Source organism: Poecilia mexicana, unplaced genomic scaffold, assembly GCF_051168715.1.
Source record: "Poecilia mexicana isolate PSO_F unplaced genomic scaffold, ASM5116871v1 scaffold_2, whole genome shotgun sequence".
In the NCBI taxonomy this organism is placed as follows: Eukaryota; Metazoa; Chordata; class Actinopteri; order Cyprinodontiformes; family Poeciliidae; genus Poecilia; species Poecilia mexicana.
Genome location: NW_028263371.1, coordinates 21,477,481 through 21,500,894, shown reverse-complemented (window position 1 = coordinate 21,500,894; position 23,414 = coordinate 21,477,481). Strand labels below are relative to the sequence as shown.

General features: G+C 38.6%; 1 protein-coding gene across 1 annotated transcript in view; it reads right to left on the bottom strand.

Annotated features, from left to right (window-relative positions):
- The window catches only part of LOC106912474 (ribonuclease inhibitor-like), a 90,259-nt gene extending 67,192 nt beyond the window's left edge, over positions 1–23,067 (bottom strand). Inside the window, exons 1-2 of the mRNA XM_088003987.1 lie at positions 22,892–23,067; positions 2,732–2,905 (exon numbers count right to left, since the gene is read on the bottom strand). Coding sequence (XP_087860113.1) covers positions 2,732–2,905; positions 22,892–23,049 — 332 coding nt within the window. The 5' untranslated portion in view covers positions 23,050–23,067. The remainder of the gene's footprint in view (positions 1–2,731; positions 2,906–22,891) is intronic.
- Positions 23,068–23,414: the final 347 nt, after the last annotated feature.

Sequence of the window (23,414 nt, the reverse complement as noted above, 5' to 3'; positions counted from 1 at the left end):
ACAGTCAGTTCAATTCATAGGTTTCCTCCCACAGGATGGAACACCCTCACTGATCAGCACATTTACAAAGAAACGACACGTATATGGAAAATGTTTGTTTACATGACAGTGTTTTCCAAACAGTTAACAAGGACATGATGACTAATGAATGAATTTTGTGGTGGCCATTTATGTAATGTTTGCAACTTGTAATTTCTACTAATTTAGTTTTCTATTTTGTGGAGTTTATAATTTGTTTAAGTTTAGATCCAAAATCTGTAGTTAATTTGTATATTTGAATTGATTAGATTATGTTGGTAATTGGTTAGACCCTCCCATTAATTTGAGTAATTAAAACAGACCGGGTGCTCAGTGGAGCGATTGTTTGGCAAATGTTTGGTGTGTGGATGGGAGGTTTTTGTAAATGATTTTTTGACCACTTTCACATTTCACTTTTTTGTACTTGAAACATCATATTAAGTTTACTTTCATTTTTTGACTAAGTTGTAGGACATTTTTGGTAATTATTTTGTCGCTATTTTTTACAAGAAATAAAGAATATATTTTTTCAAACAAATTAAGTTGGAAGTGCGTTCAAATCAAAAACCACCTGTTGACACCCACGGCCTTTGTTGGAATATTGTTTTTTGGAAACGAGAAGGCCGCGACAAATTTGTTTCTTGTAGGAGAATCTCCCCCACAGTCAATACATTTTGTGTGGACAAGGCTGACAGTTTGACTTGAGTCAGAAACCCTGACACCTACAGACCACCTAACTGTACTTTACAGTTCTGCTCTTGGAGGTTGAAGTTGGTCTCAGGGAGGGTTTCTGAGGCTGGGAACTGAGCTGGAAGGTGTGAGATGACAGTGTTGCAACTACGCACTGTGCCTCTGATGCCGGACTGTCAATTGGAAGCAAAGTCGCCTCCTATACTGTGACTGAGGTCGGTGAAGATTACCTGTTATTTCCTGTTACTTGGGTCACGCTGATGCTTACAGGACCCGGGATGGATGAGCTCTCTGACTGTTATTGATGAAGCAGCTACTGCTGGATTTGGCAGGTCGCCGCACTTCAAGGATCAAAGACATTCTGACGGGTGATGAAGTAGTTTGGGTGGAAACCCTCCTTTGTTCTGTGACTTTTACTGTGTTTTCTCCCCCACAAACACTGCTGTCATCTAGAGCTGAGCTCAGTTCAAGAAGGGGACACTGCAGCCCCTGTGCTCTACGGATGCTTGGCCTGTTCCGGGTGTTTTTACACTATGGAACGACTCTATTACTCTGGACAGTTCTCGATGGACAAGACAAGAACTGATATCTGCTGATAGCCATTGGGCATGTCCAGCTGCAGCTCAGCGATGTCCTGTTTGTCTGGTTGCCTGGTGGTCCTGGATTTTCCACCTCTCGGCATGTGACCTCAGTCCTCTGACCCCTCCTTCGGCGTGCTTTGGCCTCCGAGTTGCAGCCACTGGTTGCCAGTTCAAGTTGGTAATATTTCACTATTTTTTCCAAATGTTTCTCGTATTGAGTGGGATGCCTGCTTTTTTATTTTTTCTCTAACCTAATTTATCACAGGACATACTACATTTACTGGGTTGATTGTCTCACATTCTTCTCGCTTGACATTCTGACCTTTGTTGGTTTACAGTAGGATTGTAGAAAAAACATCTCCTGGTGTCAGAAGTTTTACGATTGCAAGAATTGTGGTACAGCTCTTTGCATTTCTTGGAAATGCATTCATAGATGGTTCACTCTGTTTGTCCCACATCATGCTAATGTGTTTTTCCCTTTCAGCATGACGAGAATGGGAAAGGGACAAAGTATTATAATTCTAGTTAACAAATTGTTTCCTTAAACTTCACTGACTTGCATTGTGTGCCACGTTTCAACTACATAGGAAGATGATCTAACTTTATTTGGTTCACATTACAGTGGCTATAATTTAAAGTAAACTAATTTTAAATTTGGAGGTCATTATTTACAGGATAAAGTGGGTTCATTTAGATTAGAATCTGGACTTTGTCGGACTATTATAACTTTTACCATGAGAAATGAAATTCAACTGTGGTGGAATACCGACTTACTAAAGTTAACTTATATAAGCTGCTGCTTCAATAAAGACCTGCTGGCTTCAGAAACACAACCAGAACCTGGTACTGGGTTATGTTGTGTTGGAGGATTTTAGTCAGTAAAATCATTCCAGGTTCTGATCAAAGTGTTGAAGCATCAATCATTGATTATTGATTTGTTCCTGTTAGATTCCAGGAATTCATCTTTCTAGACTGGGTTGAATGATCTTTGACCAAAGATATGAACTTTGATTTATGATCAATTATATATAATTGGGCTGCACAGCTCTACCAACTCTGTACAGTTTGTAGAGCTGTTGCCTTGCAGCAAGAAAGTTCTGGGTTCGATTCCCGCCCGGGTCTTTCTGCATGGAGTTTGCATGTTCTCCCTGTGCATTCGTGGGTTTTCTCCGGGTACTCTGGTTTCCTCCCACAGTCCACATGACTGTCAGGTTAATTGGCCCCTCCAGATTGTCCCTAGGTGTGAGTATGTGTGTGCATGGTTGTTTGTCCTGCGACGGACTGGCGACCTGTCCAGGATGTACCCCGCCTCTCGCCCAGAACGTTAGCTGGAGAGGCACCAGCAACCCTCCTAACCCCACTAAGAGACAAGGGTGTAAAAAATGGATGGATGGATTTATATAATTGTTCACAGAAATATCAATAATTATATAATTACAAACCTCAATGCTTTCAGTTTGCAGCCTTCAGTCTGTAGAAAACCACAGAGCTCCTTCAGTCCAGAACCTTCCAGGTTGGTTCCTCTCAGGTCCAGTTCTGTCAGATGGGTCAGTTTGGACTTCAGAGCTGAGAACAGAGACGTCCAGCTGGTCTCTGACAAACTGCAGCCCAACAATCTGAATAAAGAATAAAAGATGAGCTGAAGCCAACAGGATGCAGTTAAAACTGAAATATGAACAAATAAATAATAAAATGTAGAAAATTAATTTCCCTGAATGTAAAAGAAACATGATGAACTGATTCTAACATCTGATCCAGTCAAACTGGTTTAAAGAGTCCAAACCAGCAGAACCAGAACATTTGATCAACAAAGAAACTCAAAGTTTTTCTAAAAGTTTCTCAGGATCTTAAACTCAGTCGGATGTTTTTCTCTCCATGTTTCCTTCCAGGCTCTGTATCAGCTGACTGCTCTGTACCTTCATTTATCATCAGATATTTTATGTCTCCAGTTTTTGGTCATTAATCTATTAATGATGTTTTTCTTGCTGGTTGTATTTTAACTGCAGCTCATTGCTAAGTATGACAGATGTAAACGTTTTATTTCAATCCGTCTAATTCAGAGTTTTACAACATCCATTACAGCTCAGATTCTGAAAGTTGATCATTTCCTCATTTTGTGGTGATTCAGTTCCTGAACTATCAACTAGAAAATATTGAGTCTTTTCTCTGTCAGATTGATTTGGGTCATTTAGTTCAAGTTCTGAATCCTCCATCAGAGACGCTGCAGAAATGGGAACATTATCATAAAGAACAACCTGATTGTGAAGACGAGTCACTTTTAAATCTATTTTCCAGGTGAACCACATGAGGATGATTTCACTGAACTGATGAAGCTTGTTGCACACAAAGCTTTACAAAGGTAAGATCTCACTTCCTGTCCTACAAAATAAGAGCTGAATCAAGATGTTTGAACTAAATGACTTTAACACCAAAACCTTCACAAAGTCAGTATTTACTGCAGGACTGTTAATTAATGATCTTTATATTATTTCTGCCTCCTTCATGTCAGGAACTCAGCCAGAAGACTGTGGTCATCCTGACAGAGTCTGACTGTCAGAACAAACTCAGATTTCCTCTGGAAGCTGCTCTCAGTGGTTTGGAGGACGACTGACTTGTAATTTGCTCCATCAGTGGAATTGACACTAAAATGGAAACTCATCACCTGCTTCTGTGGTGGGATGGTGTTCCACCTTCCCCCGCTCTGTCCGTCAGGTGCAACTAGAAGCGCACCGTTGATTGGTGGGCGGGGCAGATGCCTATTTGGGCGGGCTGCTGCAAGGTGGCTGTGTCCTTGTTTCTCCCACTCTTGCTACGGTCGGCGGCTACATGTCGGCTTGTGAGTTTGGTCGACTCGTCTGCGATCGTAAGTGGCAGTTTTGCTATCCGTGGCTGAGATCATGGTTGGTTTTTGGCTGCTACATTTGTCGTGCGTTTCTGCAGTGTTGCTCTGATGGCGTTGCCGGCTGCAGCTGGGGGTTGCTGTGGCGGGCGGCTTCAATCTGGTCCTCACCTGCTGACCCGCTTCCTCCCGGGTTAGGCTGTGTTTCCACCCCTGGGCACCTGATTGTTTTTGGAGCTGCAGCGCTTTGGATGGTCTGCTGTCTTGTCTTGTCTTCCTGTTTGTTTGGGCCGCTCTCAGCTAAACCTGTTGCGGATTGGGCAGGCTGTGTGCAGGGGGCTTTACTCCTCTGGCCTTGTTGAAGGGCATTTGGAAGCGGATGATAACAATTTGTTCCATTGTTTTCTTTTATTTTGTGTGATTGAAGTTACTAATTGGTTTTCTTTGTTTGATTTACTAATTTCTTTTGCATTGCATGTTTTATTCCTTTCGGAATAATTGAACGTATCTGTCCGGGTTCCTTTTGTTCCAGGGACCGAGTAGTGGGCCTGAAGCCTCGTTTTTAAAAAGAAATGTTTTAAAGAAATGTTAAATAAAATATTGTGCACTGTTAAATCTGTGTTCAGGTGCATCTTGTTACTTTTAGAAAGATCTCCACCTGTTGGTCACACCTCCATGTTGTTTTGCTTCCTGCCAACATAAAACTCCTGCATGAGCTGCAGCTCCAGGCAGTCGAGTCCCCAGAAAGCTTCCCTGTTTCTAGGAACCATTTCATCCAGAGTTGGTCAACTTTCTCTGTCAGACGGTGAACCTTCAGTCTGAGCATGTGCAGAACCTCCTAACACACCTGGTCCAGATTCATGTGCTTCAGCTGGTTCTGATGTCTGGACCTGAATACTCATGTCCTGAAGAACCTGCAGCCTGTTGAGCTCAGAAAAACTCAGTGGTCTGGATTTTTTCAGATGAAGCTGAAGTTGGTTTCTGATGGGAGAAACCAACTTCTTGGCTAAATGGCTAAAGGGCGATTTGACCTAATTATTCACCACTTTCATTTACAACACATATTTGAACCTGGACAAGATTAATATCAACTAATAGCAGAATATTTAAAACTAAGTGTGGTATTGGGGAAACCTTGAGGTGATTTATGGAACTTCAGTAAAGGGTGATTTCATTCTCTTTTTGTATCTGGACCACATGAGAACTGAACTCCTCGTCAGAAATTTCCATTATTTTGCTGTAATATCCAGTTTTAGTTATTTTGTTTTTTCATAAGATGCTGAAAACAGTGAAACATTAGGTGGAATCGCCCTTTTGCCATTTCCTGAATCAGAAACTGCAATCTCAATCCAATTTCACATAGACATAGACTGAAGGGTTTGGCTGCTGGTTCTGATCATCAGCTGGAGACCCGACTTGGTAACCGGATCAGAACCACTCAGTTTATTCATGAATGGCCTTGGGTTCTTCTTAAAGCTGCTGAAAGCCAATGGAGGCCATTATTTCCTAAGGAGACGTGACCTGATGAAGCTTCATCACAGAGACGAGGCTCCAACCGACTGACAGCTGTCAGACTGAAGAGGACGGTTCCTCTCTGACCCGGCCCAACAGAACCACAGCTTCAGGACAAAGTGAGGAACCTGCTGCTGCTGCTGCAAATCTCACTGTCATTCAGTTCATCTAGATTTGCTTTTCTACAATCAGTCACTTCTTAGATGTTTCATTAATGATGGTTTGAACTGGTCAGTGTTTGTGGCTCGACTGGAGGAAAACATTTCATTCTGGATGTAAAGATGAGAATCAGAAATAAAACAATCTGAATCTTTACCAACCAAACTGAAACATCTCCATCATTAATTAACTTCATTTGAATTATTTTACTCATTTTGTTCATCAGTCAGAAACATTTTAAAAACTGAAAATCAAAGTTCAATGATCTCAAAGTCTGAAATATGAAAATAACTTGTAAGGTAAAAAGTTTTAGAGATTTTAATCTGTCATTTAAAAAGGATGTTTTAAAGTATTACAATAAAATCCTTAATTAAACTAAGGACTAAAGTATCAATGAATGATTTTATTGGATAAATAGAAAAAACAAACCTCAGTTTCTTCACTTTACTGACTGAACTCTCCAGGATCTCAAGCAGATTCTTCATGTCAGCGTCTCCACCTCCATTTATGTCGATCTGAGATTCTCATCCAAAGAGGGCGTTTTCTAGTTACTAACACACTAACTTACTAACTGAACTAATTATTGCTTTATATGGCACAAGGAATAGACACAGCAAGTAGTGTCTATTCCTTGCTGTATAGACACTATTTGGACCTGTTGAAATTTTAGCATATTGGGGGGAAGTCCTTCAAATTTGCACCTCTACGTTTTTCTTTTGAAAATAAGAAAAACACAGGGGGTTATTATAAAGATATTACTGACAGAACTTAGAACATCTCAGTGTATTTTGAATACTAGACGTAAGATTTGGAGAACTTGTGGAACATCTCACAATATTTTGGTTTTTCAGCAAATTATCTTATAACAGTAACATAGATTCCAAATTGTTTTCAAAATGATAATTTTATTATATCAACAGGGGGGAGAAGGAGAAATGGACCCTAATTCCTGGTTGATTTATAGATACGGTAAATTATAAATTTGTTAATCAATAATTTTGACTTTCATTCCACAATAGTGAATTGTGGATTTATTTCATGTAAAGAGCCTTTACATTGCCTTCCTGCTTGACTAAAATATGGTGGTTGTGATATAGAAACTCTTACTAAATTAAAATTGGTCATTTAAAATTGAACAGCTTTAATCAACATCTATGCCATGTTTATTTTCATTTAAAATTATTGATACATTTCCTGCATCACTGCTGATATTTTATTTATATAGAGTTACACTTGGGTGTAAATTGTTACTTTTGAGGAAAATTTGGGTTACAACTGCTGTGAATTTCAGATAACATGTGAGCAACTTCTGACATCTTTAAATGAAATAGAAGCTGTTTTGAAAATGTCAGGATAACGGTGATAGTTTTATTTTTAATGTAAACTGAGGGAAATAGGACTGATTGTCTTGAAGTGTGGGACAGAATCAAGGATCTTTTGAATCTAATTGAACAAAAACTCATTAGTTATTTTACCAACTGCGTTTACAATCACAGTTTTTATACAAGTTTCTAGCTGGAATTAATACATTTGTTTAAGTTTTTTAACAAGTTTTGTTGAGAAGTGATTTTGAATTTGTGGCAGATATTTGGTACAGGCAGAGTGAACATCTTCTAGATAAGAATATGTATTGATTCAAACAGTAAGTGAGCTTACTTGATTACTTCTGCCAGTTTGGGTTGTGAAACGTCTTGCTTAATTATATTTTTCTTCTTTTTACAGAGTTTGGGTTGTGAAGCGAGAGGAATGGCAGAGAGCTCTGTGGAAACTTAACAGAACACAGAGAAGTGAAAATTCATTTGACATTTTGGAGTGAGCAAAGTTGGCATAGACTTTTGTTGAATTTTTTATTTATCTTGTATTATTTTTCTCTGGCAGTTCTGCTCTTGGAGGTTGAAGTTGGTCTCGGGGAGGGTTTCTGAGGCTGGGAACTGAGCTGGAAGGTGTGAGATGACAGTGTTGCAACTACGCACTGTGCCTCTGATGCCGGACTGTCAATTGGAAGCAAAGTCACCTCCTATACTGTGACTGAGGTCGGTGAAGATTACCTGCTATTTCCTGTTACTTGGGTCACGCTGATGCTTACAGGACCCGGGATGGATGAGCTCTCTGACTGTTATTGATGAAGCAGCTACTGCTGGATTTGGCAGGTCGCCGCACTTCAAGGATCAAAGACATCCTGACGGGTGATGAAGTAGTTTGGGTGGAAACCCTCCTTTGTTCTGTGACTTTTACTGTGTTTTCTCCCCCACAAACACTGCTGTCATCTAGAGCTGAGCTCAGTTCAAGAAGGGGACACTGCAGCCCCTGTGCTCTACGGATGCTTGGCCTGTTCCGGGTGTTTTTACACTATGGAACGACTCTATTACTCTGGACAGTTCTCGATGGACAAGATAAGAACTGATATCTGCTGATAGCCATTGGGCATGTCCAGCTGCAGCTCAGCAGATGTCCTGTTTGTCTGGTTGCCTGGTGGTCCTGGATTTTCCACCTCTCGGCATGTGACCTCAGTCCTCTGACCCCTCCTTCGGCGTGCTTTGGCCTCCGAGTTGCAGCCACTGGTTGCCAGTTCAAGTTGGTAATATTTCACTATTTTTTCCAAATGTTTCTCGTATTGAGTGGGATGCCTGCTTTTTTATTTTTTCTCTAACCTAATTTATCACAGGACATACTACATTTACTGGGTTGATTGTCTCACATTCTTCTCGCTTGACATTCTGACCTTTGTTGGTTTACAGTAGGATTGTAGAAAAAACATCTCCTGGTGTCAGAAGTTTTACGATTGCAAGAATTGTGGTACAGCTCTTTGCATTTCTTGGAAATGCATTCATAGATGGTTCACTCTGTTTGTCCCACATCATGCTAATGTGTTTTTCCCTTTCAGCATGACGAGAATGGGAAAGGGACAAAGTATTATAATTCTAGTTAACAAATTGTTTCCTTAAACTTCACTGACTTGCATTGTGTGCCATGTTTCAACTACATAGGAAGATGATCTAACTTTATTTGGTTCACATTACAGTGGCTATAATTTAAAGTAAACTAATTTTAAATTTGGAGGTCATTATTTACAGGATAAAGTGGGTTCATTTAGATTAGAATCTGGACTTTGTGGGACTATTATAACTTTTACCATGAGAAATGAAATTCAACTGTGGTGGAAAACCGACTTACTAAAGTTAATTTATATAAGCTGCTGCTTCAATAAAGACCTGCTGGCTCCAGAACCAGAACCAGAACCTGGTACTGGGTCATGTTGTGTTGGAGGATTTTAGTCAGTAAAATCATTCCAGGTTCTGATCAAAGTTTTGAAGCATCAATCATTGATTATTGATTTGTTCCTGTTAGATTCCAGGAATTCATCTTTCTAGACTGGGTTGAATGATCTTTGACCAAAGATATGAACTTTGATTTATGATCAATTATATATAATTGGGCTGCAGAGCTCTACCAACTCTGTACAGTTTGTAGAGCTGTTGCCTTGCAGCAAGAAGGTTCTGGGTTCGATTCCCGCCCGGGTCTTTCTGCATGGAGTTTGCATGTTCTCCCTGTGCATTTGTGGGTTTTCTCCAGGTACTCTGGTTTCCTCCCACAGTCCACATGACTGTCAGGTTAATTGGCCCCTCCAGGTTGTCCCTAGGTGTGAGTATGTGTGTGCATGGTTGTTTGTCCTGCGACGGACTGGCGACCTGTCCAGGATGAACCCCGCCTCTCGCCCAGAACGTTAGCTGGAGAGGCACCAGCAACCCTCCCAACCCCACTAAGAGACAAGGGTGTAAAAAAATGGATGGATGGATTTATATAATTGTTCACAGAAATATCAATAATTATATAATTACAAACCCCAATGTTTTCAGTTTGCAGCCTTCAGTCTGTAGAAAACCACAGAGCTCCTTCAGTCCAGAATCTCCCAGGTTGTTCCAGCTCAGGTCCAGTTCTGTCAGATGGGTCGGGTTGGACTTCAGAGCTGAGAACAGAGACGTCCAGCTGGTCTCTGACAAACTGCAGTCCTCCAATCTGAATAAAGAATAAAAGATGAGCTGAAGCCAACAGGATGCAGTTAAAACTGAAATATGAACAAATAAATAATAAAAATGTAGAAAATTAATTTCCCTGAATGTAAAAGAAACTTGATGAACTGATTCTAACATCTGATCCAGTCAAACTGGTTTAAAGAGTCCAAACCAGCAGAACCAGAACATTTGATCAACAAAGAAACTCAAAGTTTTTCTAAAAGTTTCTCAGGATCTTAAACTCAGTCGGATGTTTTTCTCTCCATGTTTCCTTCCAGGCTCTGTATCAGCTGACTGCTCTGTACCTTCATTTATCATCAGATATTTTATGTCTCCAGTTTTTGGTCATTAATCTATTAATGATGTTTTTCTTGCTGGTTGTATTTTAACTGCAGCTCATTGCTAAGTATGACAGATGTAAACGGTTTATTTCAATCCATCTAATTCAGAGTTTTACAACATCCATTACAGCTCAGATTCTGAAAGTTGATCATTTTCTCATTTTGTGGTGATTCAGTTCCTGAACCATCAACTAGAAAATATTGAGTCTTTTCTCTGTCAGATTGATTTGGGTCGTTTAGTTCAAGTTCTGAATCCTCCATCAGAGACGCTGCAGAAATGGGAACATTATCATAAAGAACAACCTGATTGTGAAGACGAGTCATTTTTAAATCTATTTTCCAGGTGAACCACATGAGGATGATTTCACTGAACTGATGAAGCTTGTTGCACACAAAGCTTTACAAAGGTAAGATCTCACTTCCTGTCCTACAAAATAAGAGCTGAATCAAGATGTTTGAACTAAATGACTTTAACACCAAAACCTTCACAAAGTCAGTATTTACTGCAGGACTGTTAATTAATGATCTTTATATTATTTCTGTCTCCTTCATGTCAGGAACTCAGCCAGAAGACTGTGGTCATCCTGACAGAGTCTGACTGTCAGAACAAACTCAGATTTCCTCTGGAAATCTCCGATCATGGGGGCGACTGCTGGCTGGACAGATGTCCAAAAGATATTCTTGGACAACAAGGATGGAGGCCTAAAAAGGTCAAGAAGCTGTTGTTCAGAGAGCTGCATCCAAGAATATTGAGGGAAAGTTAAGTGGAAGGAAGAACAGTGGTGGTGAAAATGAGAACCAGCACCAGAAATAACTGCAGCCTTGACAGGATTCACCAGAAGTGGACTGAGGCTGGGGTCAGAAAATCTGGATCCACTACACTCAGACCCAACACTAGCTAGTGTTGAGAAAATAAATTTAAAATAAGCTAGTTTTAAAACTTAACATGTCTTGATTCAAATGGCCTAAATTGTGGTTTTAAATCAGTGACTTATTCTGGCCTGTTGACCTTTGTTTTGCCTGTGGCTGCAGCGGATGGTTTGCTAGGATCGTTTGAACTGCCTTTTGTCTGTGTCGTAAAACAATACAGTGGAAGTTCAGATAGAGGGTCAGAGATAGCTCCTGGTTGGATGAGCAAAGGTACGCCTTATTTGAATAAATTAAATACAAGAGGATAAAACTTTCTACACAGAAGTAACAGATTAGATTTGCTCTTGCAACTCTCCAAAGATGTCTTTGCACGTCTTTGCTTTTCTTTCTTTCCTTCTTTCCATTTATGTCAAGTAAATGAATGTATGTTTCTGTTGTTCTGCAGTTTTGTTGTTAATTCATAAGTTTCTTATTGGATTAAACTCTGTAATTCTGTGACGTCAACACGCATTGTTGTTTTCTTGTGGCTACACGTGGCCCGCCGAGAGGACCTGGGATCCAGAGGAAGAGAGAGAGCCAAACTTTTTTCCAAAGTTAACCTATTTTAGATTTTCTTCCTTAACATTTGGGGGCTCGTGCCGGTTCTGGAGTCTCGGCGGGCGGCTGTTTGGCCCTGATTGATCCGTTTCGGCCCGACGCTTCGGTGTGGTAAGACACTATTGTTTTTTGGTTGTCTGAAGTGCTGTGTCGTTGGACCGTCGCTGATTGTTCTCGGTGTGTGCTGCGTCACAGAATTTAGAAACAGCAGCTGTATATACAATCCCTCCTAAAAGAGTCTGTAGTTTAAGGATTTGAATAAATACACATAAACGGGGGTTCGTGGCTGTTCCAAGCAGCAGGACTTTGCGCTCCCTCTGCTAAAAGCTGGGTTTCTTTTAAATTCTTTGCCCTGAGAGTCGTCCCGTACCTCTTTAAAAGAATTTGGGTGTTTGTGTATTAAATAGTGGGCTTGTATCAGCCGGAGATTACGACTCATCTCCAGTGGACTAATAATTGGACTGGTTTGGGATTACTTGGATAGAAACGGGTTGAATCACCCTTCTCTGGGACTCTGAACCAAGTTGCCGTTAGAATAAAGGACTGATACCGGTCGTATCACCTTTATCAGGGACTCTGAATCGAGTTGCCAAGAGTATAAAGGACTGAAGCAGGTTGAATCACCTTAAAGGACTGAGACAAATTCTTTATTATGCTAAATTTAGGCTAATTTTTGCCTTGGGCGTACCCAGCCCTAAAAGTTATTGAATATAAGTGATTAACAGTGATGGTTTGTGAAGAAGTTTATAAGTAATAAGAAAAGTTGAAATGAGAATAAAAGAGATTTGTCGAAGTGAAGTTGGAAGATTATAAGATGCATCATACGTTCTTTTGGCCGGCGCCTGACATTTTCTTTTCTTTTCTGTCTTTTCTTGGCTGAACTACGACGTCGTCTGTGTATCTGTGTTTTGTACGTTTCTTGGTGTTTGTGTGCGTACTTGGCTGCGGGTTGATCTATTACTGATTTTGTGTCTGTCTTCCGCCATTTTATGTTTCACCGCGCGCTGCTGTTTGTCTCTGTCTGACTTGTGTTGAGATTGTGCAGAAGAGATTTGTGTCTTATGTGTTTGTCTGTTTTGCTGGATGTTATGTTGCTGTGTTTCTGTTAACTCATGCTTCTGTGGGACAGAGATTTCTTCTCTATTTTGGTTACAGGTTTTGTTTCACAGAGCAGGGGGGTGATTGACCACTCCGTTTGCATTTTGGGAGTGCTTTAGTTCTGTTAGCACTGACATTTCCAGCTCACTCTTTCAGGATTCTTGGATTTTGATGTGAATTTCTTTTAGAACTGTGTTTTATGTTGAAATGAAAAGTACAAAATGACAGATTTAAAGATGTTTCTACTTTCTCAGCGGAAGAAATGTGTGGCATCAGTTCCAGGCTGGAGCACTGGAATGATTTCATTGCTTTTTTATAATATTGTAACATTGACAATCACTTCAATTCCTAGGTTTCCTGACACAGGATGGAACACCCTCACTAATTGGAACAAGGGAACAAAAATGAGAACGTATGATGTTTTTCTGCTTGACAGTGTTTTCTACACTGTTAATGTAGGACATGTTGAAACACTAATGGATGACTTTGTTTCTTGTAGGATGATCTTTGTGTGCAGTCCACATGAATGTTTTTGGGACTTTCCTACAGGGGGTCTAGTTAATGGGTAGCCATTTAATAACAGTGGGCTATCATGAAATAAGGTTGTGTATAAAATGGAGTTTTTGAAATAGGTTCACTCGGAACTGAACAACGTTTGAACTACTGGATAATTATGTTTCTTTCAACCATGGTGTTATAATAATTGTGTTTAAGACTTTCAACAGGACAAATTTTGGTTTGTGAACTGGGGAGATATGTGGTAAATGGAATCAGTACAAATTGGGAAGTTCTAACTTTATGGTTCACAAATATTTTTATTTTTCACATTGAAGTGTGACTAACAAATTACAGGTGAACATGGGGATCTTTTTAGTTGCTGTAAGTGAATTACACTATTTAATGTGTTTTCCCAGAGTTTCTGAAGAATTCGAAAATATATTGGTTACATTACAGGTCAACTAATGTAAAGATGCCTTCAAATACTGAGAATGGGGTCTTCTTCCTGCTCTCACGACCGTGTTGGGGGCAGATCACACCTCACTTTGTTTGGTCAGCTTGATCTGGGGTAACATCCTGCATCTTTCTTACAATGGGGTGTTAAAGAGTCTGCTTGAGTGTGAATGAGAATGAATGTGTATGCAAATGGCCATTGCTGGGTTTTAGGAAGCGCTATGTAAATATGACGTCACTTTAGGGAGTAGCAGTGTGATATTTTTTCTGATTTTGTACTGTTTAGACACAGTGCATATTTTGTTTCATAAATTTACTTGTACTACTGCTTTACGGACAATCTTAAAGGTGATGATTACATATTTTAGTATCACACTCTGGAGAAAGCTGAATCATCTGCTTGTACTGTAGAATTAATACGAAACAAGAATTCAGCCTTGGCTTAAACAACATAAATGTGGTACTTAGGAAACTGTCTCATCCACTTTGACTAACAACACTAACAAACTAACCTAACTTCTAACTAAATTAACTTGGTTTATATTTCAAATGGGTAACTGATTGGACATGTTGAAATTTTAGCATAATGGGGGAAAGTTCTTCTATTTTTGTTTTCCACCTCTAAATTGTTTTTTCTTTTTGAAATAAGAAAAACACAGGGGGATATTGTAAAGTTAAGAGATTACTGATAGAACTTTGAAATTTACATCATCTAAGTCTAGTTTTAATACTAGATGGAAGATTTGGAGAAATGGTGGAACATCTTATATTTTAGTTTTTCAGCAAATTATTATGCAACAGTGACGGATCCAAATTGTTTTCAAAATGATGATTTTATTATATCAACAGGGGGAGAAGGAAAAGTAGACCCTAATTCCTGGTAAATTTTTGGATACGGTTAATTGTAAATTAGTTAATCAATAATTTTGACTTTTTTCATTCAACAATAGTGAATTATGGATTTCTTTAATGTAGAGTCATATTGCCTTCCTGCTTGACTAAAATATGGTGTCTACTAAATTAGATTTGATCATCTAAAATGGAACAGCTTAAAACAACATCTATGCCATGTTTATTTACATTTAAAATTGTTGATAGATTTCTGCATCACTGCTGACTTTGATTATATACAGTGGGGTGTAAATTGTTAATTTTGAGGAAAATTTTGGTTAAAACTGCTATGAAATTCAAATAAAATGTGAATAATTTCTGAAATTTTAAAATAGGACTTTGTCTTGAAGCGTGGGACAATGATAAGGATGTTTGGTATTTACTAGGACAATATGAAATTCATAATTATTTGACAAAGTGCAATTCAATCACAACTTTTATAAGTATCAGTACTAGGACATTTTAGTTTGTTCTAATTCTTTAATGAGTTTGTGAGGTTGTGATTTTAAAATTTGTAGTTGATATTTGGCACAAGCAGAGTGAATGTCATCGAGGTATTGACGTCTATTGATTTTGAACAGTGTCATTATTTTCTTAATTCTGGCACATCTGATGGTGTAATGTTTTAATACATTTCTATGTTTATTCTTTTTGCAGTTCAGGATTTGAGGCAGTTGGCCGTTTGTGCTATAACAACAACAAATCTAGAGCCACACGGGAGGATGCATCACAAGATAAAATTAGATTTTATTTATGATAGTGAAAGTAAGCAAAATGTGGCATACATAAGTTTGAGTTTTAATTACTTTGTATTATTTTTTTTCTGGCAGTTCTCCTTCCTTCTGACTTGATGGCGATCTTGGGGGCAGAGTCTTTCTAGCTCAGAGATCATGGGACGATGTGATTAGAAAGGATCTTCTTGATTACCGCATCAGGCTGTTGTTACTGCTGAACACGATGCTGAACTGTACCCATCTTCTGCTGGACTGCTGTATGAAAGCCAAAAGAGGTTGAACGATTACTAAGGTCAGTGAAGATGAACTGTTGTCACGTGAGGGCAAAGTGCTGCTCACAGGACCTGGCAACAGATGTCTGCTTTGAGTGTTGCTTTTCACACCTGGCTGAAAACAAAAGGGACTCAGGCGTTATCTGTGAGAGTCTTCTACGGCCTGGAATCAGCAGGGAGTCGGGACCACAAAGATCAAAGCCTTTTGTCCAAACCCAGACGGGGGTTTCAGAGGATGACTGATCTGCTGTGTTTCTACGTCCTGCTCTGTCGACCACGAAAGGCTGACCAAAGTTCATCAAAGAGGGACTGTATCCAGATGTTTCTGCACTGCGGGAATGACTGCTACTCTGGATTCCTTCTGATTCAGCAGATAAAGAATTGGGGCATGGCAAGTCGCTCAGCAGTGGTCCTGTTGTGTGTTCTCATGTTTGATCCTGGATTCTCGCCTCTGATCATGTGACCTGAGCGCCAAAGTCCACTCCTGGGATTCCCTTCAGTCTGCAGGTTGGAGACGAAATGGATGCCAACAAAACTTGGTAGTGGTGAATAAGTTCTTTTTAAATTTTTGTAGTGTGTGATGCCATTTTTTCTCCTTACTTTAGTTGTAGCACAGATGCGCCCTGTTGTCTTCACGTCCTGAACCCATGCTGTGAAATGCTAAGTGTTGAGGACACCCTATTTCCTGGTGTCAGAGGTTTTACAATGCAGTTAGAGAGTTGGTGTGACCCAATGGTTACGACTCTCTGCATTTCTCGGAAATGCTTTAACTTCCTCCATGACTCACTCTGTTTGTCTCACAAAATGCTAATGTGTTTTGTTTTCCCTTCCTGCCTGAAAAGAATGGGCAGGGACTAACTATTACAATTACATAAGTTTTTCTTAATCATAGCTGAATTGCATTGTGTGTTATGTTTCATCTACTAAGGAAGATGATATAAATTTTATTTGCATAGTACAGTGGCTGCCATTCAGTAAAACTAAATTTAAGAACAAATGGAATTTAAAATTAAGGTGTTAAAGTGGATTGATGAGTGTCTATAGAGCTTACTGAGCTAATGACACCAAGTTCTGTGTGACTTTCATAAATTTAATCAAATATAAAATTCTTTGATTGAGGTGTGCAGATTGTAACAGCATCTGGGACACCATGTTTGAATTACATCCAACTGTGTTATATGATGGTGAGGTTAGCAGTGGCAGCAGGTTTTATCTCAATGAGTTGTATAGGATTTTTATTGTTTTCTATGACAGAACATTTGTTCTGTTATAGAAACAGGGGGAAATGAATGGAATTGATCTAATAAGCAAATTTTTAGTTTGGATTTCTCTTTGCTTTTTAGCACAAAAGAGGTTATTGAAGTTAAATCAAAATTCATTAATATGAGCTAACTATTTGGATATGGAATAACTAAAATTTATAAATTGAATACACTAAACTTAATATTACCTGTCAAATAATTTATATAAACAGTGTTTCTTAAAACGGGGAAGGTGATCGTTGGATTGTTGAATCTCTTTTCATATGATTGAAAATAAGTTGTTTAACTAAGACATCCAGGAAGGTCTAAGCTAAATATTTACATCATTTAATAAACTTAGCTGTATCGAATCTCTCCCCAAAACTGAAAAGGTATTGATAATTGATAAACAATATAAAAAGGGTAATTCATTATTCAATTAAATATTTTATATATAAGTTTTCAAAAGAATAAATGGATCAAAAGTAAAAATGGTTGAAATTTTGGGATTTAAAACTATGATTGGAATAAAGTAAGTCATTTTTGATATTCAGTGACACGGTTAACTTTACTCATGTAAAACAGGTGGATAATTTTTAAGGTTTTAAAATAGAAAATATGATTATTGAAATTAAATTGGTCTAAATTGGAGATTTACAAATTAACAATTATGGAACTGCTTCTAAAATATGGTTAAGGTTTGGGTTCAACACAATGGGAAAACATTTATTTCTCTGATGTAGGCCTTTTATAAAAAGAGGGTCAAAGGATTGACAAAATACAGCTCTAAAGGAGCAGATTTATAATACAAAAGGAAAATTACTGGAAGAGACTTAACATAAGGAAATAAATGATAATTTGAAATGAAGTTTTAAAGAGAAATAAATAAAACTAAAAGCTACCAAAAATCTCTTACTTTATGATAATACAATGAAGTAACTATTAAAATAAGATTTGATAACAAGTACAATATATGACTTGAAACAATAAAGAATAATTAGAGGATTAATTAATAAATCAATGTAAATAAAACATTAATTTAAATTGGAAGGAATTACTTATTTTATTTTAAAATACATTAAGGAGCTCTAGATAGGCGACAGACTCTGTTCCAGTATGGTGACCAGCTGATGACCTCATTGGATAACAAAGAACCACAACCTGGTGTGACTGAGGATCCTCAGCCCTGACCAGAGGACGACCTCACACCTAGATGTTCATCAGGATTTCTTTCATTTTACTCTGCTTTTGATGTCATCAAATTGGAAAAGAGGGAACGGCCTCTTTGTTAAACTCACCAAATTCTGGGCATAATAATCCCTAAGTAGGTGAGCATCGGTTACTGAGCTGACGACCCTGAGTTCAAAACTATAAGGAAAATGAGCTGCTGGAGACCAGAGGATCATCTTTGTTTTTCCCTATTACCAAGTTTTCATCTACGACGTGCCATCGAACTCATCTTACTTCAAGGAGCATCAAGAAACACGGACACAAAATGAAGATATGTAAAAAGAAAAAAGAAAAAGAAAAAAAATTGTACAAAAACTATTCAACTGGAGGTTTATTGATAGTTTGCAAGTCTTTTATATGCAGTATTTTGTATTTAACTGCTCATTTATTTCATGGATAATTTTGGACAAATATTTGTGTATCATCTTTTTACATCAGGAATATGATTGACTTTTCTAAAATATTATTTTAAGTATTACAGTAAGATTTGTGGTAAAATTTCTGTTAAGTATTGATAAATTTATGCATCATCTTTTGGTAAAATATGACTATGGGCTAGATAATTTTGAACATTTATTTTAAGTTTTGAATCCTTTATATGATTTTGCTGTCTGATTTTATTTGCAATGAATATGCCAACATTTTAACAACAAATGTTATGTAGAAGGTTGCATGCAAAAAGAGGGGCGTAATTTATCAGCTATAATATGGTGTTTCTGCATTTAGGCTTATTTTATCGCATAGCATATTTTAAAATTATATTTTAGAGTGTAATCTCTATTAAGAGATTAAAAGAGGGAACTGTTGAGAAAATAAATTTAAAATAAGCTAGTTTTAAAACTTAACATGTCTTGATTCAAATGGCCTAAATTGTGGTTTTAAATCAGTGACTTATTCTGGCCTATTGACCTTTATTTTACTTGTAGTTACAGCAGATGGTTTGCTAGGATCGTTTGAACTGCCTTTTGTCTGTGTCGTAAAACAATACAGTGGAAGTTCCAGCTTTTCACACTCATCTGTGAAAGGCCGTAAACACGGCAGGGGTTTAGGCTTCAGATAGAGGGTCAGATATAGCTCCTGGTTGGATGAGCAAAGGTACGCCTTATTTGAATAAATTAAATACAAGAGGATAAAACTTTCTACACAGAAGTAACATTAGATTTGCTCTTGCAACTCTCCAAAGATGTCTTTGCACGTCTTTGCTTTTCTTTCTTTCCTTCTTTCCATTTATGTCAAGTAAATGAATGTATGTTTATGTTGTTCTGCAGTTTTGTTGTTAATTCATAAGTTTCTTATTGGATTAAACTATGTAATTCTGTGACGTCAACACGCATTGTTGTTTTCTTGTGGCTACACGTGGCCCGCCGAGAGGACCTGGGATCCAGAGAAAGAGAGAGAGCCAAACTTTTTCCAAAGTTAACCTATTTTAGATTTTCTTCCTTAACACTAGCATAGCTTTCTATGGCATAACATTAGCTAGCATAGCATTTGATGGCAGTTCTAGGTAGCAAAGCCCTAGATGACATAGCTTTAGCTAGCATAGCCTCTCACACACAGCATCCTGATTGAGATTTATTCTGTTTTTGCTGATTGTTTGTGGTTTTAAAGTTCCCAGTTTAGTGACCATCAGACTTTATTGATCCAGTAATTTAACTGTAAAGTTGGGCTGCTGTTAATAAATTGTGATTAAAGAGAAGCTGTGTGTTTCTTCTTCATGTGTTCAGTGTTTGCTGGTTGAAACGCTCAGATTCTCTCCTTCATTCGTTGCTCTATAACAGCTCAGCTCATCAGGCTGCTGCTCATAGAACAATAACCTACAGAGACTGAAGGCTTTGGCTGCTGGTTCCTGATCACCAGCTGGAGACCCGACTTGGTAACCGGATCAGAACCACTCAGTTTATTCATGAATGGCCTTGGGTTCTTCTGAAAGCTGCTGAAAGCCAATGGAGGCCATTATTTCCTAAGGAAACGTGACCTGATGAAGCTTCATCACAGAGACGAGGCTCCAACCGACTGACAGCTGTCAGACTGAAGAGGACGGTTCCTCTCTGACCCGGCCCAACAGAACCACAGCTTCAGGACAAAGTGAGGAACCTGCTGCTGCTGCAAACCTCACTGTCATTCAGTTCATCCAGATTTGCTTTTCTACAATCAGTCACTTCTTAGATCAGGGGTGTGCAAACTTTTTGACTTGCGGGCCAGAATAGGTTCTAAATTTTGATAGAGGGGCCGGACCAGGACCATTTGGACACGCAATGTAATTTCTCAAACCTGGGGGTTTGTAAAATTTACAAAAAACAGACACAAATAATGGTGCAAATTTAATATCAACATTTAGTGGAAAAAGATCAATGAAATCACTTTCAACATTCAAAACATATGATTGCCCAGCAAGAAAAGGGTCTATGAATTGAGAGCGATGTGCAGCATGTTAATTTAGCTACTGTACTGCTGCTGTACATAAATGCGCAAGTTGCTATTTTTTTTATAACACGGTAGAGAAACACACATTTCAGTGGGAACAATGTTGTTCTCCTTTTTTTGCCAGCGCATCAAAGTCTGGGGTTATTTTTGTTGTGGCAATTCTCAAAATAGATCTGAGGTGTTGGTCAGTTAACTGGGATCTGTGACGGGCTTTGTTGATGTTGATGACACTGAAAGTCTGCTCAAAGACACAGGTCGAACCAAACAATGCCAGCATCTGGGCAGTCCTCCGGAGGTTTGGAAACATGGCTTCATTAATTGAAGCATGGAGTCAGACTGAAGATCGATCAGCTCCAATTGAAGCTCATGAGCTGCTGTTTCAGGGTCTTGTAACAGGGGACAGGACACCAGCTGAAGTGAGTTGTCAATTTTTTCAAAATCAGTGAACCAACGGCAGAATTCTCTGTGCAAGTCTTCCAGTGATTTGCAATATTTCTTAACGTTTTGGGTGGGCTTCTGCATGGCAAGTGTGGGAAAATGAGTGAAAGATTTGACATTTGCCTGGAGAATAAAGCCAGCTTGGATTTGAAGGCTCTCACATACATGTCGTGCACAAACTGATCTTTTCCCTGCAGCTTAACATTCAGCTCATTCATGTTTGACAAGATGTCCACAGTAAATGCATAGTCACAAAGCCAGTCCTCATCTCTCAGCTCAGGGAATTGGTCGGATTTCCCCATGAGCTCCAAAAATGAAAGAATCTCCTCTTTGAGCTCCCAAACTCGTTAACACACTTTTCCCAAAATTAACCACCGGACACGAGAGTGGTAAAGTAAGTCCTGGTGATCCGCATCGGTTTCCTCTATGCGGATAAAAATCCGCATAGAGTTCAGTTATGAACTGACGGTGATTAAGCCCCCTTGCTCGTATGAAGTTAACAAGTTTTACGACATGATTAAACTGCAATACAGACTTACACAGAGACTCTTGATGAATGATGCAGTGAAGAAAAATAACATCCTGGTGAGGGTTTTCTTCTTTCACTTTATCTTGAATTCTTTTCAGCAGCCCAACGTTTTTTCCAGTTAAATTTGGTGATCCACTGACAAGTTTACTCCAAGGCAACTTCATTCTCTCGATAACAGCAGACACCTGTTCATATAAGTCCTGTCCACGCGTTTTCCCCTTCAGTGATTCCATGCTCAAAAGTTCTTCCATAATCTCAAAACTGTCATTTATGCCTTGGATAAAAATTAGGAGCTGAGCAGTGTCTTTTATGTCATTGCTTTCATCCAGTGCTAGTGAATATGAATTAAAATACTCCGCCTTTTTGTTTAACTCGCTGACTATATCTTCCTCAGTCAGCATAACACGGCGAGTCACTGTCCTGCGTGATAGGCTGATTTTTTCAAACTTGCCTTTGGTTTCCGGACACAAGTGATCTGCTGTCTCTAACATGCATTCTTTCAAAACTTCACCTTCAGAGAAAGGCTTGCTAGCCTTTGCTAACTTGAATGCCGGCAAAAAACTTGCCTTTGTACTTGACTCTTGAATCGCAGTTTGTCGGTAGAAAAAGTTCTGCTGAGTCTTTAAATTAGCTACCAACCTCTGAGCAGTAGCCGCCCGTTCTTGTGTTGATTGCTTGCTAGCGTAGTTAGCATGCTTTGTGGCAAAGTGACGGCTGATATTGTACTCCTTGAAAACTGCAACCGTTTCTTGGCATATCAGACATACCGCCGTTAATTGGACTTCAGCGAAAAAATATTTTACTGTCCACTCTTTTTTAAACACTCGGCACTCAGTGTCCACTTTTCTTTTCTTTGGTCCGCTCATTTTCATTGAAGGGGGAGGGATGGCAGCTGGAAAGTTACTCCAATAAAGATAAATGTGTCTGACTAGTGCGCCATCTATCGGGGCAACTGGGGTATTGCAGGAGAAAGGGAAATGAATGCAGTTTTTACGATAATTTGGAAAAGTTCGGAGGGCCGGATTAAAAAGCCTAAAGGGCCATATATGGCCCGGGGGCCGTAGTTTGCCCATGTCTGTCTTAGATGTTTCATTAATGATGATTTGAACTGGTCAGTGTTTGTGGCTCGACTGCAGGAAAACATTTCATTCTGGATGTAAAGATGAGAATCAGAAATAAAACAATCTGAATCTTTACCAACCAAACTGAAACATCTCCATCGTTAATTAACTTCATTTGAATTATTTTACTCATTTTGTTCATCAGTCAGAAACATTTTAAAAACTGAAAGTTCAATAATCTCAAAGCTATAAATAACAATATAATTAATTTGTAAAGTAAAAGGTTTGAGATTTTATTCTGACATTTAGACAGGTTGTTTTAAAAGAAAAATATTAACATTAATTAATCTAAGGATTAAAGTATCAATAAATGATTTTATTGTATAAATAGAGAAAACAAACCTCAGTTTCTCCACTTTACTGACTGAACTCTCCAGGATCTCAACCAGGTTCTTCATATCAGAGTCTCCACCTCCATCTATGTAGATCTCACTGATTTCCAGTTCATTCAGATCTGGGTTGGACTTCAGAGTTGAGGCCAAAACTTCACATTCAGCCATTTGGATCTTACAGGCACCAAATCTGTGATGAGAGAAGAAATAAATTCAGTTCTTTGCTCTTTCTCTCTGTTCATCTTTGTTTCTTGAATAGGTCTCAAAGAAGGTGACAAAAGCATTTACACCATCCTATCTAGGTAATTTGAAACTGCTTAGAGGTTTAGAAAGAGGACACACCTTCAATGCATATATTAAAATTAGGAATACAACTCTTAATAAAAGTCTCCACTTCACAGAAGCAAATCGAATTGCTTTGTCTGCAGCCGCACGAGCAGTTCCCAAAGGCACCTTTGCTTTGTCTCTTATTTTTGTATTTTGTTCATTTTTCTACTTTTCTCAGGTAATTAATGTCTGTTTTATGGTTTGGA